This window comes from Fukomys damarensis, unplaced genomic scaffold (genome assembly GCF_012274545.1).
Source record: "Fukomys damarensis isolate Sample0158 unplaced genomic scaffold, DMR_v1.0_HiC HiC_scaffold_19, whole genome shotgun sequence".
Lineage (NCBI taxonomy): Eukaryota > Metazoa > Chordata > Mammalia > Rodentia > Bathyergidae > Fukomys > Fukomys damarensis.
In genome coordinates this window covers 60,449,585-60,463,297 of record NW_022900931.1, presented here as the reverse complement: position 1 = coordinate 60,463,297, position 13,713 = coordinate 60,449,585, and the positions used below count along the sequence as shown (strand labels likewise).

The following is a 13,713-nucleotide window of genomic DNA, read 5'->3' as shown; positions in this document are numbered from 1 at the left end:
CGGCTCGCCAGCCCCCCCAGCCAGGGGGAGGTACCACCCGGCCCGCTGCCCGAGGCCGTGCTCGCCCTGTACAACAGCACCCGCGACCGGGTGGCCGGGGAGAGCGCCGAGTCGGAGCCCGAGCCCGAGCCGGACTACTATGCCAAGGAGGTCACCCGCGTGCTAATGGTGGAGAACAACCACAGTGAGCTCGGAGGGGCCCGGGAGCCGGGAGGGGGCCCCCAGGGGGCGCCGGAGTGCAGGGGTCACGGGAAGGAAATGACTGGCAGAAGAACCTGGTTGGAGGAAGGGGACCTCTGGGGGCTCCTGGAGTGTTGGAGGGGTGGTATCCCAAAGAGGACGGCGCTGACCCTACCCCCAGGTGTCTGGCCTTGGAAAGGGGGAGATAGCCCGCGAAGTGGGTCACTTGTAGAAGGCAACAGGGGCATGCGGGATGGTGGGGAGAGGCCCCTAGAAGGACAGAAGCAATGGAGGAGGGCGAGTAGAAAAAGGCTCCCTCTTTCAGGGCGCGCGGGGATCTCTTTTTTCAGAGAGGGGAGATGGTTTAGGAAAAGCGAAGACCTCAACATTTGGGAAAGAAAAGGTAATAGGGAGAGTTGATCCAGAGCTCTGGGGTCCTGAGGTGGAGATGAGAGGGTAGAAAAACCGGGTGAAGTGAACCACAGGAGTGCCAGGAAAAGTGTCGAGGGCTCACTTCCAGAGAGCGCCAGGACCACGCGGGATAGGGGGCTTCGTGCAGAGAGGGACCGTGGGGTTGGGGTGATAAATGCCGGGGAAGAGGGGGTAAAGTCGTTGAGAAGAGGAAGGTAGCGGGAGAGGAGCGGAGACAGGGTGGTGGTGGTGGTGGAGAGCCAGGATGCGCGGCGAGATGGCAGGAGCGAGATAGCGCAGAGAGCCACGGAGGAAGAGAGCCCCCAGGAAATCTAGCACACTGGGTCATGGGACGGGAATTACAGAAAAGGGACGCAGGCGTGGGAAAGGTGGACCCGCAACACGCGCTCGCCGCGGCATGGGATGGGCGTGAGTTGAGAGCGAGCCCGCCCTGGGTGAGGGGCGACGCTGCAAGGCCGAGGTGAGCAAACGGAGCTGGTAGGGGTGAGGAGCCCCACGTGGGTGCCGTGCGCCGGCTGGGGTGGGGGCTGGGCTTCCAGAGGGGTCAGGAGAGCCCGGTAGAGCTGAACGCCGGCAGTCCAGACCTCGAAGTCTCAGTTCCTCTTGGGGAGGCTGGGGAAACCCCAGCGTCCGGCGGCCTGGCCCTCCTCCCTTCCCTTTCCTTCTTTTGCACCCCCCCACCCGGGTGGCAAGGATCGAGCGCTGAGCCTGGGGCGAGACAAGGCAGGTCTGATCCCCGCCCTCGTGGCTGCGTCGCCTCCCGCCCTTCTCACCCCAACACCGGGCGGGGTTACTCCTGGGTACGCCCCGTCTGCGCCCACGCGAGGGCCCAAGCAGGACCCAGACACCCTGCGGGGCCTCAAGCCGAGGCTGTCCCTAAGGTTTCGCCTTCTCCCTTGGGCGGTGGGTTTTCGGATTCTCTTGCCGGTTCCTGCTCCCCATTTTGTGGCCAAACCATGCCCCCTCCCACACTTCTCGGTGTGACCTTCTCTACAAGGAAAAGACTCCCTTTTTCCTCCCCACAGACCGTCTTTATTTCTCCCCCAATCCCATATGTGTCTCGTCTTGCATCTTGCATCTTGCACCTCTTTTTTTTTGTTTTTTTTGGTGACCCCGATGTGATTTGAACATCACCTTCTATCTTTTCCTCCTTTCTCACTGTTTCTTTCTCTCCCACACCCACCTTGTCTCTCTGAGTCCCAGTGTTTTTCTCTTCCATCTCTTTTTTTTTCTTCTCCACTCCTCCTTCCCCATGTCTCTGTCCCTCATGTCTCTTCCCTATCTGCCACTCCTGCCAGAGGCTCTGCCTGTCCTTTGGGGTTTATTGAATAAGGGATGGGACAAGAACAGGGCTGGGGTAGGGGCATGGCGTTAGGGATCACAGGAAGGGCTTTCCTCATTCCTTCAGATTTTCTGCACTAGGTGATCTAGGAGTTCACAGCCGGCCCCCTTGTCCCCAGCTGCAAACTTTGCCTGGATCACACAACCCTCTTCTTAACACCCCCACACCTCTGCTGTCATTCTAAACTAAACCAGTTTAACCTTCTCTAACGGCCTGGGAAACAGAGTTAAGGGAGGAAGGAATTGATAATGATCATAATAATGTCATATTGGCAAGAACGTAGCATAGTTTAGGTGTTAAGAGCAGTCATGCAATGAGACTACTTAATCTTAATCTCACTCTGCCACCAGATATGTGGCACATGCCTGTAATCCCAGCTTTTGGGAGGCTGAGGCAGGAGAGGCCATTCTGCACTACAAAGCAAGACCCTGTCTGCAAGAACCAACATATAAATAAATGATCCCTCTCTATCACTTCCTAGCTATATGACCTTGGGGCAAATTAGTTTCTCCATCTATTAAATGGATATAATAATATGTTCCTCTTGGCTTTGTGAGGTTTCTTTGTAAAGCGTTTTGAATAGCATCTGGCAGATGACACTCTAACACCGAGGATGTTAAGAGGGACTGGTATGTTTGGACTATATCACATGCCTGTTTTGCATCCTGATTCTCACTTGTTTGTTCCTGTAATCCTGGAATTGGGAACTGTCTTATAGCTGAAGCTCTGACTCAGAAAGAGGAATTCACTTGCTACAGGTTACCAGTGTTTCAGTTTGGAAAGCCTGGGTTGGCTCAGGCAGCTTGATGTTATTGCTGTTTTTCAAAGAATAACAGGAAACAGAGGTACTGAGAAAGGTGTAAACTGCCCAAGGTCACATAGCAGAGATGCAGCAGAGCACTCTCTTATCCTAAAGCCTGTGGTCCTTTTTTTGGCTTTTTGAGACAGGGTCTCACTATGTAGTTGAGACTGACCTGGAACTCACTATGTAGCCCAGGCTGGTCTTGAACTCACAGTGATCCTCCTGCCTCAGCCTCTGGAGTGCTGGAATTACAGGCGTGCGCCACCACAAAGCCTGTGGTTTTGACCCTTATTCTGTAATTCAGTTTGCATTTCAGGCTCTAAGTCTGAGCTCTGGGAAAGCCTGAGCAAACAGAGCAGCCCCCCTTGGGGGGCAGCCACTTACTAGATGTACACTTGATCAGTGATGCTTCATGAGAGAGAAGGTAGTAGGACTGCTCCTACAGAGGAGGAAGCAAACCTGAAGGGATCTCAGAGCTAAACAGTATCAGGGTGGAATGCCAACCTAGCACTCTCAGCTCCAGAGTCCACTCACCTAGACTTGGGGTGCACCTGCTGCCCAGGCCCTTCCAAACCCCTAATACCCTTTCTTTCTGTTCTTCCCAACTAGATATCTATAAAAGCATCGAGACGGTTGCACACAGTATATATATGTTCTTCAACACATCAGAGCTCCGGGAAGCTGTGCCTGACCCCCTGTTGCTCTCCCGGGCAGAGCTGCGTATGCAGAGACTCAAGTTAAGCGTGGAGCAACATGTGGAATTGTACCAAGTAAGGCCATTGAGCCTGAGCGGTGGGGTGCTGGCCACACAGTCTGAGTTGCTCAGAATGCTGCTGGCTGCAGGGTTTACCTTAATGGTCCCTGAAGGACTGAGGAGCACAAACTGTAGAATCCTAGGGGACTTTAAAATGTTCAGACTCTTGGCCTGGGGATTTAGTTCAGTGGTTCTGCCACCTGCCTTGAAAGTGCAAGGACCCGAGTTCTATCCCTGGTACCAAAAAAAAAAAAAAAAAAAAAAAGTTCAGGCTCTTGAAGGGAGGTCTTAGGAGGTGAGTTTTTTTAAGAATGAAGGACAGGTTGGAGATATAGCATAGTGGTTGGTGAATTAGCCTTGGGTTCCATCCAGAGACAGACAGAAAACTGTTCAGAGTTGGAATTTCTAGAAAGGCTGGGAAATTCTAGAACCACATAGTAACATTTCCGGAAGGTTCTTATGGAGGACTACACTGCTCTAGAAGATGGAGTCTCCAAGAACATTGAGGCCTCAGAGAGGGCTGCAGGCTCTAGAACTTCTACGATCTAGCATGTCATATGGAACCCTTGACTCATAGGACAGCAGATGTTAGACTCTCAATGAGAACTCCTTGTCTAACATTACCTTTTTGAAATCTAGGAAATGCTCAGTATGCTGTGGCCTCTGATGTATTACATACAACCGTAGAGATTGTTCCACATGGCATCTAGGGGCAGTGCCTGTCAGATTCTTGCTTTGTAGTTAAGTAGTGTTCTAGAACTATTCAGGTTTGTTATGTGTGTAATTCTTGGGATCCTATCGAACACTAGAGTTAGGAAATGACTTCTGACATAAACCCTTAGAAATTTGTCTCTTGAATCCAGAGTGTCAAATTTGCTGAACCATATGCTCAGCAAACCCAAGAATGTTACCTGGGCGTGGTGGCGCACACCTGTAATCCCAGCACTTGGGAGGCTGAGGCAGGAGGATCACTGTGAGTTTGAGACCAGCCTGGACTACATAGTGAGTTCCAGGTCAGTCTCAACTACATAGTGAGACTCTGTCTCAAAAAAAAAAAAAAAATCCCAGGAATATCAGTGATTTAGCATTATGAACTGTCCAAGCTACAAGGGGCCTGGCATTCTACCATGGAGAAAACTGAGGCCTAGAGAGGGAAACGTGTCCACAGCCTCACAGTGCATCACAGGCAAAGGATAAGGTGGCCCTATCTGCCTTGACCTGAGCTGCAGGCTCTCCTGTCTTCTCCTAAAAAAGGTGCTGTAGGCAAAGGTGGAGCCTGCCGAGTCCCAGTGATGTCTGGAAGGCTAGTGTTTGGGGAGCAGATAGAACGGGGGTATTGTTAGTGTATGTGACATGTGTATGATATTTTGGCACCTCCTTCAGTCTTTCTTCCTATCTGTCATCCTTCAGAAATACAGCAACAATTCCTGGCGCTACCTCAGCAACCGGCTCCTGACCCCCAGTGATACGCCGGAGTGGTTGTCCTTTGATGTCACTGGAGTTGTGCGGCAGTGGCTGAGCCAAAGAGGTGAGGATTGCTCCCCCGCCTGTTTCTCAATGGGATCGGCCCTATTGTTTGTCCTGGGGTCACCCTGCCTCGCACCACCCACTAAATGTTGATGCCAGAGTTGGCCCACTTAACTGATGAACCCATGAATGGTTAGTCCATTTCTTGAGCTCTTCTCTACCCTATCCTGTGCTGGGTGATGCTGGGGACCCAGCAGTGACCAAAACAATCTCATCCTTGTTCCCTGGGTGGATGGATCAGGAACAGACCTGTAGCTAGCTGGTGAAGGCTCAGAGTGGCAGGGCTGAGATGGGGAGATCACAGGAGGTAGCTGACCCAGCCTGGACTCAGAGGGCTTCTTAGGGGAGGAGATGTCTCAGCTGATGTTTGAGAGATGAGAAAGCCAGGCAGGAAAAGAAGTAGAGGCAGGAGTGTTTGTGCAAAGGCCTGGAGGCTAAGGAGAGCCTGACACATTTTCTCCGTCTGGGAGAGGACTGTGTCTGTCCCATTCCTGGCAAAGTCCACAGTGTGTGAATGTTCCCCCCTTCTTGCGTTCTCATTCCTGAACTCATTCAGTAAATACCAGAAGGCTTCTGCTCTGTTCTTGGCCCCGCGCTGGGTGGTGTGAGGGACACAGTAGGAACCAAGACCACCTTGGGTCTTGTCCTCACAGGATCCACGGTCCCTTCTTGATACCTAAGTGGTCTTACCAAGGCTCTACCAGGCCGTAATGCCCTAAATGATCAAGACGTGTATGGGGGACGAGGGAGGCACAGGCCAGGGATCGGCTGGGCTGAGGGAATCGCAAGTGCTGTGGAGCCCAGAGGAGGAACCCTGGAGGCCTCTTAAGATGAATGAGGGGGCTGGGGATGTATCTCATGGTTCCAGTGCCAAGGACCCGAGTTCGATCCCTAGTATCAAAAAAAAAAAAAAAGATGAATGAGGGCGATTGTGTGGAGACTCGTGGGATGTGTAACAGTTTGGCTGGATGGAAAGAAGAGGGAGCAGATAGGTGCTAGGAGGGGTGTCCTGGGCCATTCAGCAAAGGCCTGGATCTCATTTGTCTTGGTGCATGCCGAGTCTCAAGCATGTAGCGTACACTGTGGTGCCCAGTAGAAGCTTAGACAACATCATTCATGTAATGCATTCAGGAAATATATTATGCCTGCAGTGTGGAAAGTGCCAGGGCTTAGATTTATACCTCCACCTCATCTTTTGGCACCTGTGTGACATCGGGCAAGCCACTTCCTCTCTGTGTGCCTCAGCTTCCTGGTCTGTAAAATGGGGAGTTTGAAGATTAAAGGAGGTGACGCATAGAGAAGTTAGAGTGGGACCTCGCACTCAGTGCTCAGTAGATGTTTGCTTGTACGACTGTGGGCCAGGCCCAATGGGGAACAAGAAGAGCAAGGATCCCTGCCCTGGCGTGTCCTGCTGTCTACTACCAAGAACAATGAGAGAAATAAATAGCCAAACACAGATGTCAGTCCTAGTAGAGGGGTGTACACTCTGGAGGGCCTCTCTGAGGAGGTCTGAGACCCGGAGGAAGAGGAGGCACCGGAACACAGCTGGAGTGAGGGCACTGCTGAGAGGGCAGGGCAGGGGGTGTGGGGTGAGCAGGAAGGAGCTGCTGGGTTTGCTCCTTCCTGCTGCAGCCCTTAGGGGCTGGGTGAGCTACTCTCAGTCTGGCTTCCCTGTGTCCCCTCCCACAGAGGAATTACAGGGCTTTCGCTTCAGCGCTCACTGCTCCTGTGACAGCAAAGATAACACACTCCGCGTGGACATCAACGGTGAGGCCAAATTCCCTGCCGGGCCCCATGCCTGGGAATGATCTGTGTTGTGTGTGTGCTTATGTGAGAGAGAAAGAGAGACAGAAAGACTGAGACAGGGACACACACACACACACACACACACACACTCTCACAAAGAGAGAGAGAGAGAGAGAGAGAGAGAGAGAGCTCATTTGCCTCCTACTCACTGACCTATCCTGAGAATGTGTGTATCCTCCACTCTGATTCCCAAACCCAAGCAGGGATCAGTCCCAAACGCCGGGGTGACCTGGGAGCCATTCATGGCATGAACCGGCCCTTCCTGCTACTCATGGCCACCCCACTGGAGAGGGCCCAGCACCTGCACAGCTCCCGACACCGCCGAGCCCTGGACACCAACTACTGCTTCAGGTGAACTTGGCAGCTTTTCACTGCAGCCTTGCCAGCAGGGGCTTGACTTGTCCACTGCCTAGGCACTCTGGGGTGGATGCTGGGCTGGGATGTAGGCAGTGGGATTTCTGTAATGTGGAGATCAGGTTGCTTTCTTGCTGGCGTGTTGGAATCAGAGACTTAGAAGGTTAGACACCAAGAGTTGGAAATCAGTGTTGGAAGATTGCTTTGTTGGGTCCTTACCTTGTTGGCAGTTGGGGCTCTAGCATGTTAGGATTCCACAGGGGTATTGGGGTTTTGCTTTGGCATTGCTGAAATTGAACCCAAGGTCTTGTGCCTGTTAGGCAAGTACTTACCACTGAGATCCATTCCTCAGCCTTGTTGGGCTTCAAGAATGTAAGAATTCAGGGAATCTCATCTACAGCTGAGCAGCCAGGTACTTAGCCATGATTTCTACTCACAAAGCGGGTAGGGAGTAGTGCTAAGGATTGAAATTGAGACTGCAGGCCTCAAAGAAAGCTGCTGAACTGTTGGGATCCCAGAATTTGGAATTCAGAATTGGAAGAGTGCTGACACTGGATTCCTACACCCTTGGTAGAATGCAGTCTTCACTGTGGGAAGATGAGAGTCCGGAATACTGGACTCAATGCTGGAGTCCTGTGTTAAAATGTTAGTATGCACAGGGGTTGCAGGGGGAGAAGGTGAGGATACTGGTATCCTAGATGATTGGAGATCAGTGTTGGAATGTTAGGATCTTGGGTCTTAGAAGTTGGCGTGCTGGACTGAGTGATGGGCTCAGAACTGTGGAATGTTGGAACTTAATACTGAAATATGGAAATTCAAGAATACCGAGATTGCTGGCCATGGTAGTACACTCCTGCAATCCCAGCACCCAGGAGTCTGAGGCAAGAGATTGTTGCGAGTTCAAGGCCCGCCTGTGGCTACATAGTGAGACCTTGTCTTAAACTACTCCCCCAAAAAACAAAACAGGAAACCAAGATCCTCAAGAGTTGGAAGGTAGAAATTCTAGAAATTCTGGAAATGCAGGTGAATGTTAGAATCTTAAGAAGCTGCAGTACTATAATCTAAGAAAGTTGAAATGTTGGATTCCTAGAAAGTTGAAATTCAGAGCTAGAATGTTGTGAAATTACAACAATAATCTGACCTTGTCCCTCCCCTGCTTAAAATATCTTCGTGGTGTTGCTGGGCCTTGACTCATGCTGCTCTCCCACTGGACAGTCAGTCCTGCTTCCTGGATCCTTACCACCCTCTGCCTAGAAGTCTCCCTGAACTCATAGATTGAGGTCCCGAGCACCAACAAGTTACAGAGAGAGGCATCCTGCTGGGGGACCCTCCTCAGGGAGGAACACAGCGTTGCCTTGGAAATCTTTAAAAAAAAAAATCCAACTTGAATCTGATCAGAACTTTAACTCCGAGTGTCCAGAAATAGTAGGACAGTGGAACTTGTTCAGCCACCCCGTGGTGACACAGTCAGCAAAATCCAGATGGTGGGAAACCCGACCCAATCTCCGCAGCAAACACAGGGCAAAAGGAGGGGGATATAAAGAGGTGGTTCTGTCCTGTTGATTTTTAAAAGAATGCTGAGAGCCACATTAATCAGTTGTGATGTGTAGAGCTTATGTGGATTTTAATTTACACAGGCTTAAAAAAAAAGATATCAGGCATGTACCCAGCTACTCTGAACCCCAGAAATTCAAGACCACTCTGAGACACGTAGTAAGGCTTTGCCTCAAAAACCAAACAAACAGGGTTGGGGATTTAGTTCATTGGTTCCACTGCTTGCCTCGCAAGTGCAAGGTCCTGAGTTTGATCCCTGGTATCTCCCCCGCCAAAACCACAAAAACATCAACAACAACAATAAAACAAACAACCCCCCTCCAACAAACAAAACAAAAAAAGATGTTTATAAGACAGTTGGGGGCCAGGGATTTAGCTCAGTGGTGCCACACCTACCTCACAAGAGCAAGGTCCTGAGCTCAATTCCTGGTACCAAAAAAAAAAAAAAAAAAAAAAAGAGTAGGTGAATGGATATTTGATTTTATCAAGGAATCGTTGTTTTTTTACATGTAATTATTGTTATTGCTGTTATTAGTATTATTGGTGGTGGTACTGGGGATTAAACCCAGGGCCTTTCCATCAAGCTACATCCCTACTCCTTTTTCTAGCCCTTTAAATTTTTTTTCTTTTGAGACAGGGTATCACTAGGTTGCCCAGGCTGGGCTTGAATTTGCCATCCACCTGCCTCAGCTTCGCAGCGTGCTGGGATTGCAGGCATGAAGCCACCACACCCTGCTGAGATACTCAGTTTATAATGCAATACTCTCTGCTTCTTTGTGAACTATACTCTTATAAAAAGTTGTTTTTACATCAGCTCAGACACCAACTCTACTAGGAAGCCTCCCTGTCCCCTGTCTCCACCACCCAGGGTAAATGTGAAGCCTTGGGCCTTGGCTGGGACCTGGCCCCAGATGGGTTCCTTTTAGAGATTAGCTCTTGCTGGATCTTTTGGGTTTTTTTTTGTTTTTGATTTTTTTTGTGTGTGGTTTTTTGTTTGTTTGTTTGTTTTTTGAGACGGGGTCTCACTATGTAGTTGAGACTGACCTGGAACTCACTATGTAGCCCAGGCTGGTCTCCAACTCACAGAGATACTCCTGCCTCTGCCTCCCAAGTGCTGGAATTACAGGTGTGCTCCACCACTCCCAGCTCTTGCTGGAGCTGGATCTTGATAGACTAAACCGGAAGAGGCTTGCAGAATCAAGGCCACCAAATCCCTGGCCTTGCATGTCATAGGCCCTTGTGTGTCCAGAGGGCGCGTTCCACAGGCTGCTGCCCTACTGCCCCATGGTTTCTGATCCCACAGGTCTGGGAATTTGCACTTCCCACAGGTTCCCAGTAGTGCTGGCGGCCAGGGACCCCTACATGGAGAAGCACTGACTGAGATAATAATATCACAGGCTGTTCAAATTCCTAGGACCCAGAACCTCAGCCAGAGCTGAACTGGAAATCAGAGATAATCTGGACAGTGGTCCTTCCCTTTTTGCGAGTCAGACTCTTCTCCTCTGAAAAGCTGGAATCCAGGACCCCTTTGCCTCAGAAATATGTGCATATATGTGTGATAGTGAAGCTCTGCAGACTCTCCTAGAGCTCATCCACCGATTAGGAAATCCACTGATTAGGATGCTTTTTTGGCCCTAAAGTTAACAGCACCTTATTTGATCCAAAATCCTCCACCTTTTTGAACAGAGAAGAGAAACTGAGGCCTAACCGAATTGGAGAGGGACCAGACTGAGTTCCGAGGGACCTAGGTTTCCTAAATCCCTGTTCAGGCTTCTGTGGCTCCTGGAAAGGTCTTACCTTGCCCTGGGGGCTCCTTGCCAGTACCACTTCCTCTTCTACCTGTCCAGTCTGGTCGACCACAGGCTTGCAGTGTCAGGGTTGACTCGAGAACTTGTCTCCACCAAGTAAGGTGTGAGCGAGCAACCTTCCCCCTTTCTCTGAGGCATAGTTGCTTCATTCTTTTGGGAAAAAAAGACCTATTAGGGTTGGTCGGAGGAATTAATTCTTTCTTTTTAAATTACTTTTTGGATAGGTGTTTACCTGCACACAGACCCATCCCAGAGAGGATACTTAGAGACCCTCCACTCCGACCCATCGCCTCTCAGGAGAGGCACTTTGTTTGGTCCTTTGGTCTCCTTCCAAAGGCAGTCTCCACATGACACACTTACACGTGGCCACGTATTTTTTTTCCACTGTGGTTCTTGAGATTGAACCCAGGGCCTTGACACTGAGCTAAATCCCCGGCCCTCCTATTTTTTTAATTTGAGACTTACCAAGTTGCTAAATTGCTTCAGGCTGGACTCTCATTTGCGGTCCTCCTGCCTCAGCCTCCCAGAGTGTTGAGGTCACAGGCATGCACCATAACCCAGCTTTGTGGAGCTCTTGGCCTCCCACAATTAATGTTTTCACTAGGCTCCTCGTCCATTTTAGTCAGAGCCCTCAGTGGTGGCATATAGCACCCTATTCCTTTCAGGCAGGCAGAGGCTGAGCCTAGACTGAGGAGAACTAACTTCGGATTTCAGCCTGGGAGATCTTGAGTCCAGAGTGATGTTAGAGTCTTATATAGCACTATTTTAAAACTTATTTTATTGTATTTATTCTTTTGAGACTAGATCTCTGTATTGCCCAGGCTGGCCTCAAACTTGCAGTCTTCCAGCCTCAGCCTCCTGAGTGGTAGAATTACAGACTTGTGCCACCATAGTCAGCATATCTTCCGTTTTTTTTTTGGTACTGGGGATCCAATTCAAGACTTTGTGCTTATAAAGGCAGGTGAGGCACCTCTGAGCTAAATCCCTGGTCCTATATTACATTTTTAAAAAAGCAAGTTGAAAGCATGGGGTGCAGCGGGCACACCTGTAATGTTGACCCTGTCTCTGACCAAAGTCATGTGTTGGTTAACTTACACAGTCAACATTTGTGGGGCGCCTACTGGAGCAAACTGGGGGGATAGTTCAGAAAACAAAACAGTCAGAACTTTGCATGCTGGGGCCAGGGATTTAGCTCAGTGGTGTCTCATCTACCTTGCAAGCGCGAGGTCCTGAGTTCAATCCCTAGTACCAAAAAACTTCCCATGCTTAGAGGAAGACAGATAATCATTCTCTAATCAAAGAACCAGTGGGGACACAAAGGAAAAGAAATCAGAGAAAAGAGAGGGAAATGGATATTGAGAACTACTTATTTTTCCTATTGTGATTAAAGGTTTTTTTTGGGGGGGTGTTTTTTTGTTTTTTTTGTTTTTGGTTTTTTGAGACAGGGTCTCACTATGTAGTTGAGACTGACCTGGAACTCACTATGTAGCTCAGGCTGGTCTTGAACTCAGAGATCCTCCTGCCTCAGCCTCCCGAGAGCTGGGATTACAGGCGTGAGCCACCATGCCTGGCTTAAAGCTATGTTATTATGGACAATTTTAAGTGTAAACAAAATCAGGAAAATGATACAGTGATCATCTATGAGCACTCCCCAGGTTCAAGAGTTATGAGGACTGTCCTCTACTTCAAATATGGGTGATACTGGTATGGCCCATACTGGTATGGGTTGTACTGAATGGAATCAACAGTCATTTGGATTAGTTTAGGCAGGATGGGTGAGGAAAGTCTCTGAGGAGGTGATGTTCATTTTGCAGCTGATATTTATTGAGCACCTACTGTGTGCCAGGCACTATTTTGGGAGTGATGGACATTTTAGCTAAGGTATAAATGAAGGTACAAGTCAGAGTGGGTATCTTGGGAAAAGAAGTACAGGCAGAGGAGACAGCAAGTGCAAAGGCCCTGAGACAGGACTTTATTTGAGGAACAGACAGGAGGCCAGTGTGGCTGGAATGAAGTAGGGTGGGTGAGAGAGGGCGTGGAGGCAGCCAGGTTCGTAGCACCTTGTGGCTCTGGTGAGGACTTGCTCTTGGGCATTGGCTGAGTGTGATGAAGCCATGCTTAGAACAGGGGAGCCCTGCAAAGCTGGGGTTTCTGTCTGTTTGGTTTATGCTCTTTCCCGGGGGACAGCCCAGCCTGGCGCACTGTAGTAGTTCAGCGAGCACGTGTTGTGCAAATAGAGCATGTCGGCACACCTGGAGCTGCATTTCAGTTTTGAATGTTTCGTGTGGATGTGCCGTGAGGTTTTCCAGCCTTTGCCTGTGGGTGGTCATTTGGCTTCTTACAGACTTGTTTTGAGCACCGCGTGAGATAACGTTTACGATGATGCTCCCAGCACAGCGTTTGGGAGAGGAGGTGCTGTGCAGGTGTTAGCAATCATCATTACTCTTAGGGAATTCTTGCCATGGCGGTGCGAAGGAAGATGGAGGTGGGGGGCCACGTAGGGTGACACACAGGCTGGGGAGGAGCAGCGCGGCTTCTCTGCCCCTGACACAGCTCCTCCTGCTTGCAGCTCCACGGAGAAGAACTGCTGTGTGCGGCAGCTCTACATTGACTTCCGCAAGGACCTGGGGTGGAAGTGGATCCACGAGCCCAAGGGCTACCACGCCAACTTCTGCCTAGGGCCCTGCCCCTACATCTGGAGCCTGGACACACAGTACAGCAAGGTGGGTCTGGGCCCCGGGCGGGGGGGAACGGGCACCAAGACCAGAGGTGTGTCGGCAGGATGGGGAGGAAGAGACGGGACGGAGAGACGGAGCGGAGGATAAAGAGGCAGAGGTGGGGAGAGACAGGAGGGTAGCGCCGGACAGAGCGAAGGGGAGAGTAAGATGGGGAGAGACGGGCCAGGGTGGGGACGCGCCAGTCTCCAGCCGAGGGCTGTGTGTAGGCTGCCTTGCTCCGCCGCACGCCAGCTTCTGATCCGCCCCTGACCCATCTGGCCTTCCCTCAGGTCCTGGCCCTGTACAACCAGCACAACCCCGGCGCGTCGGCGGCGCCGTGCTGCGTGCCGCAGGCGCTGGAGCCGCTGCCCATCGTGTACTATGTGGGCCGCAAAGCCAAGGTGGAGCAGCTGTCCAACATGATCGTGCGCTCCTGC

The 13,713-nt window shown here is 50.7% G+C and overlaps 1 protein-coding gene across 1 annotated transcript in view; it reads left to right on the top strand.

Moving 5' to 3' along the window:
* Positions 1 to 13,713, top strand: part of Tgfb1 (transforming growth factor beta 1) — a gene marked incomplete at its 5' end in the record, with an annotated part of 16,296 nt that continues 2,583 nt past the window's right edge. Inside the window, 7 exons of the mRNA XM_010623380.1 lie at positions 1 to 184; positions 3,366 to 3,526; positions 4,921 to 5,038; positions 6,727 to 6,804; positions 7,047 to 7,194; positions 13,129 to 13,282; positions 13,567 to 13,711. Of these exons, the coding sequence (XP_010621682.1) occupies positions 1 to 184; positions 3,366 to 3,526; positions 4,921 to 5,038; positions 6,727 to 6,804; positions 7,047 to 7,194; positions 13,129 to 13,282; positions 13,567 to 13,711 (988 nt within the window). The remainder of the gene's footprint in view (positions 185 to 3,365; positions 3,527 to 4,920; positions 5,039 to 6,726; positions 6,805 to 7,046; positions 7,195 to 13,128; positions 13,283 to 13,566; positions 13,712 to 13,713) is intronic.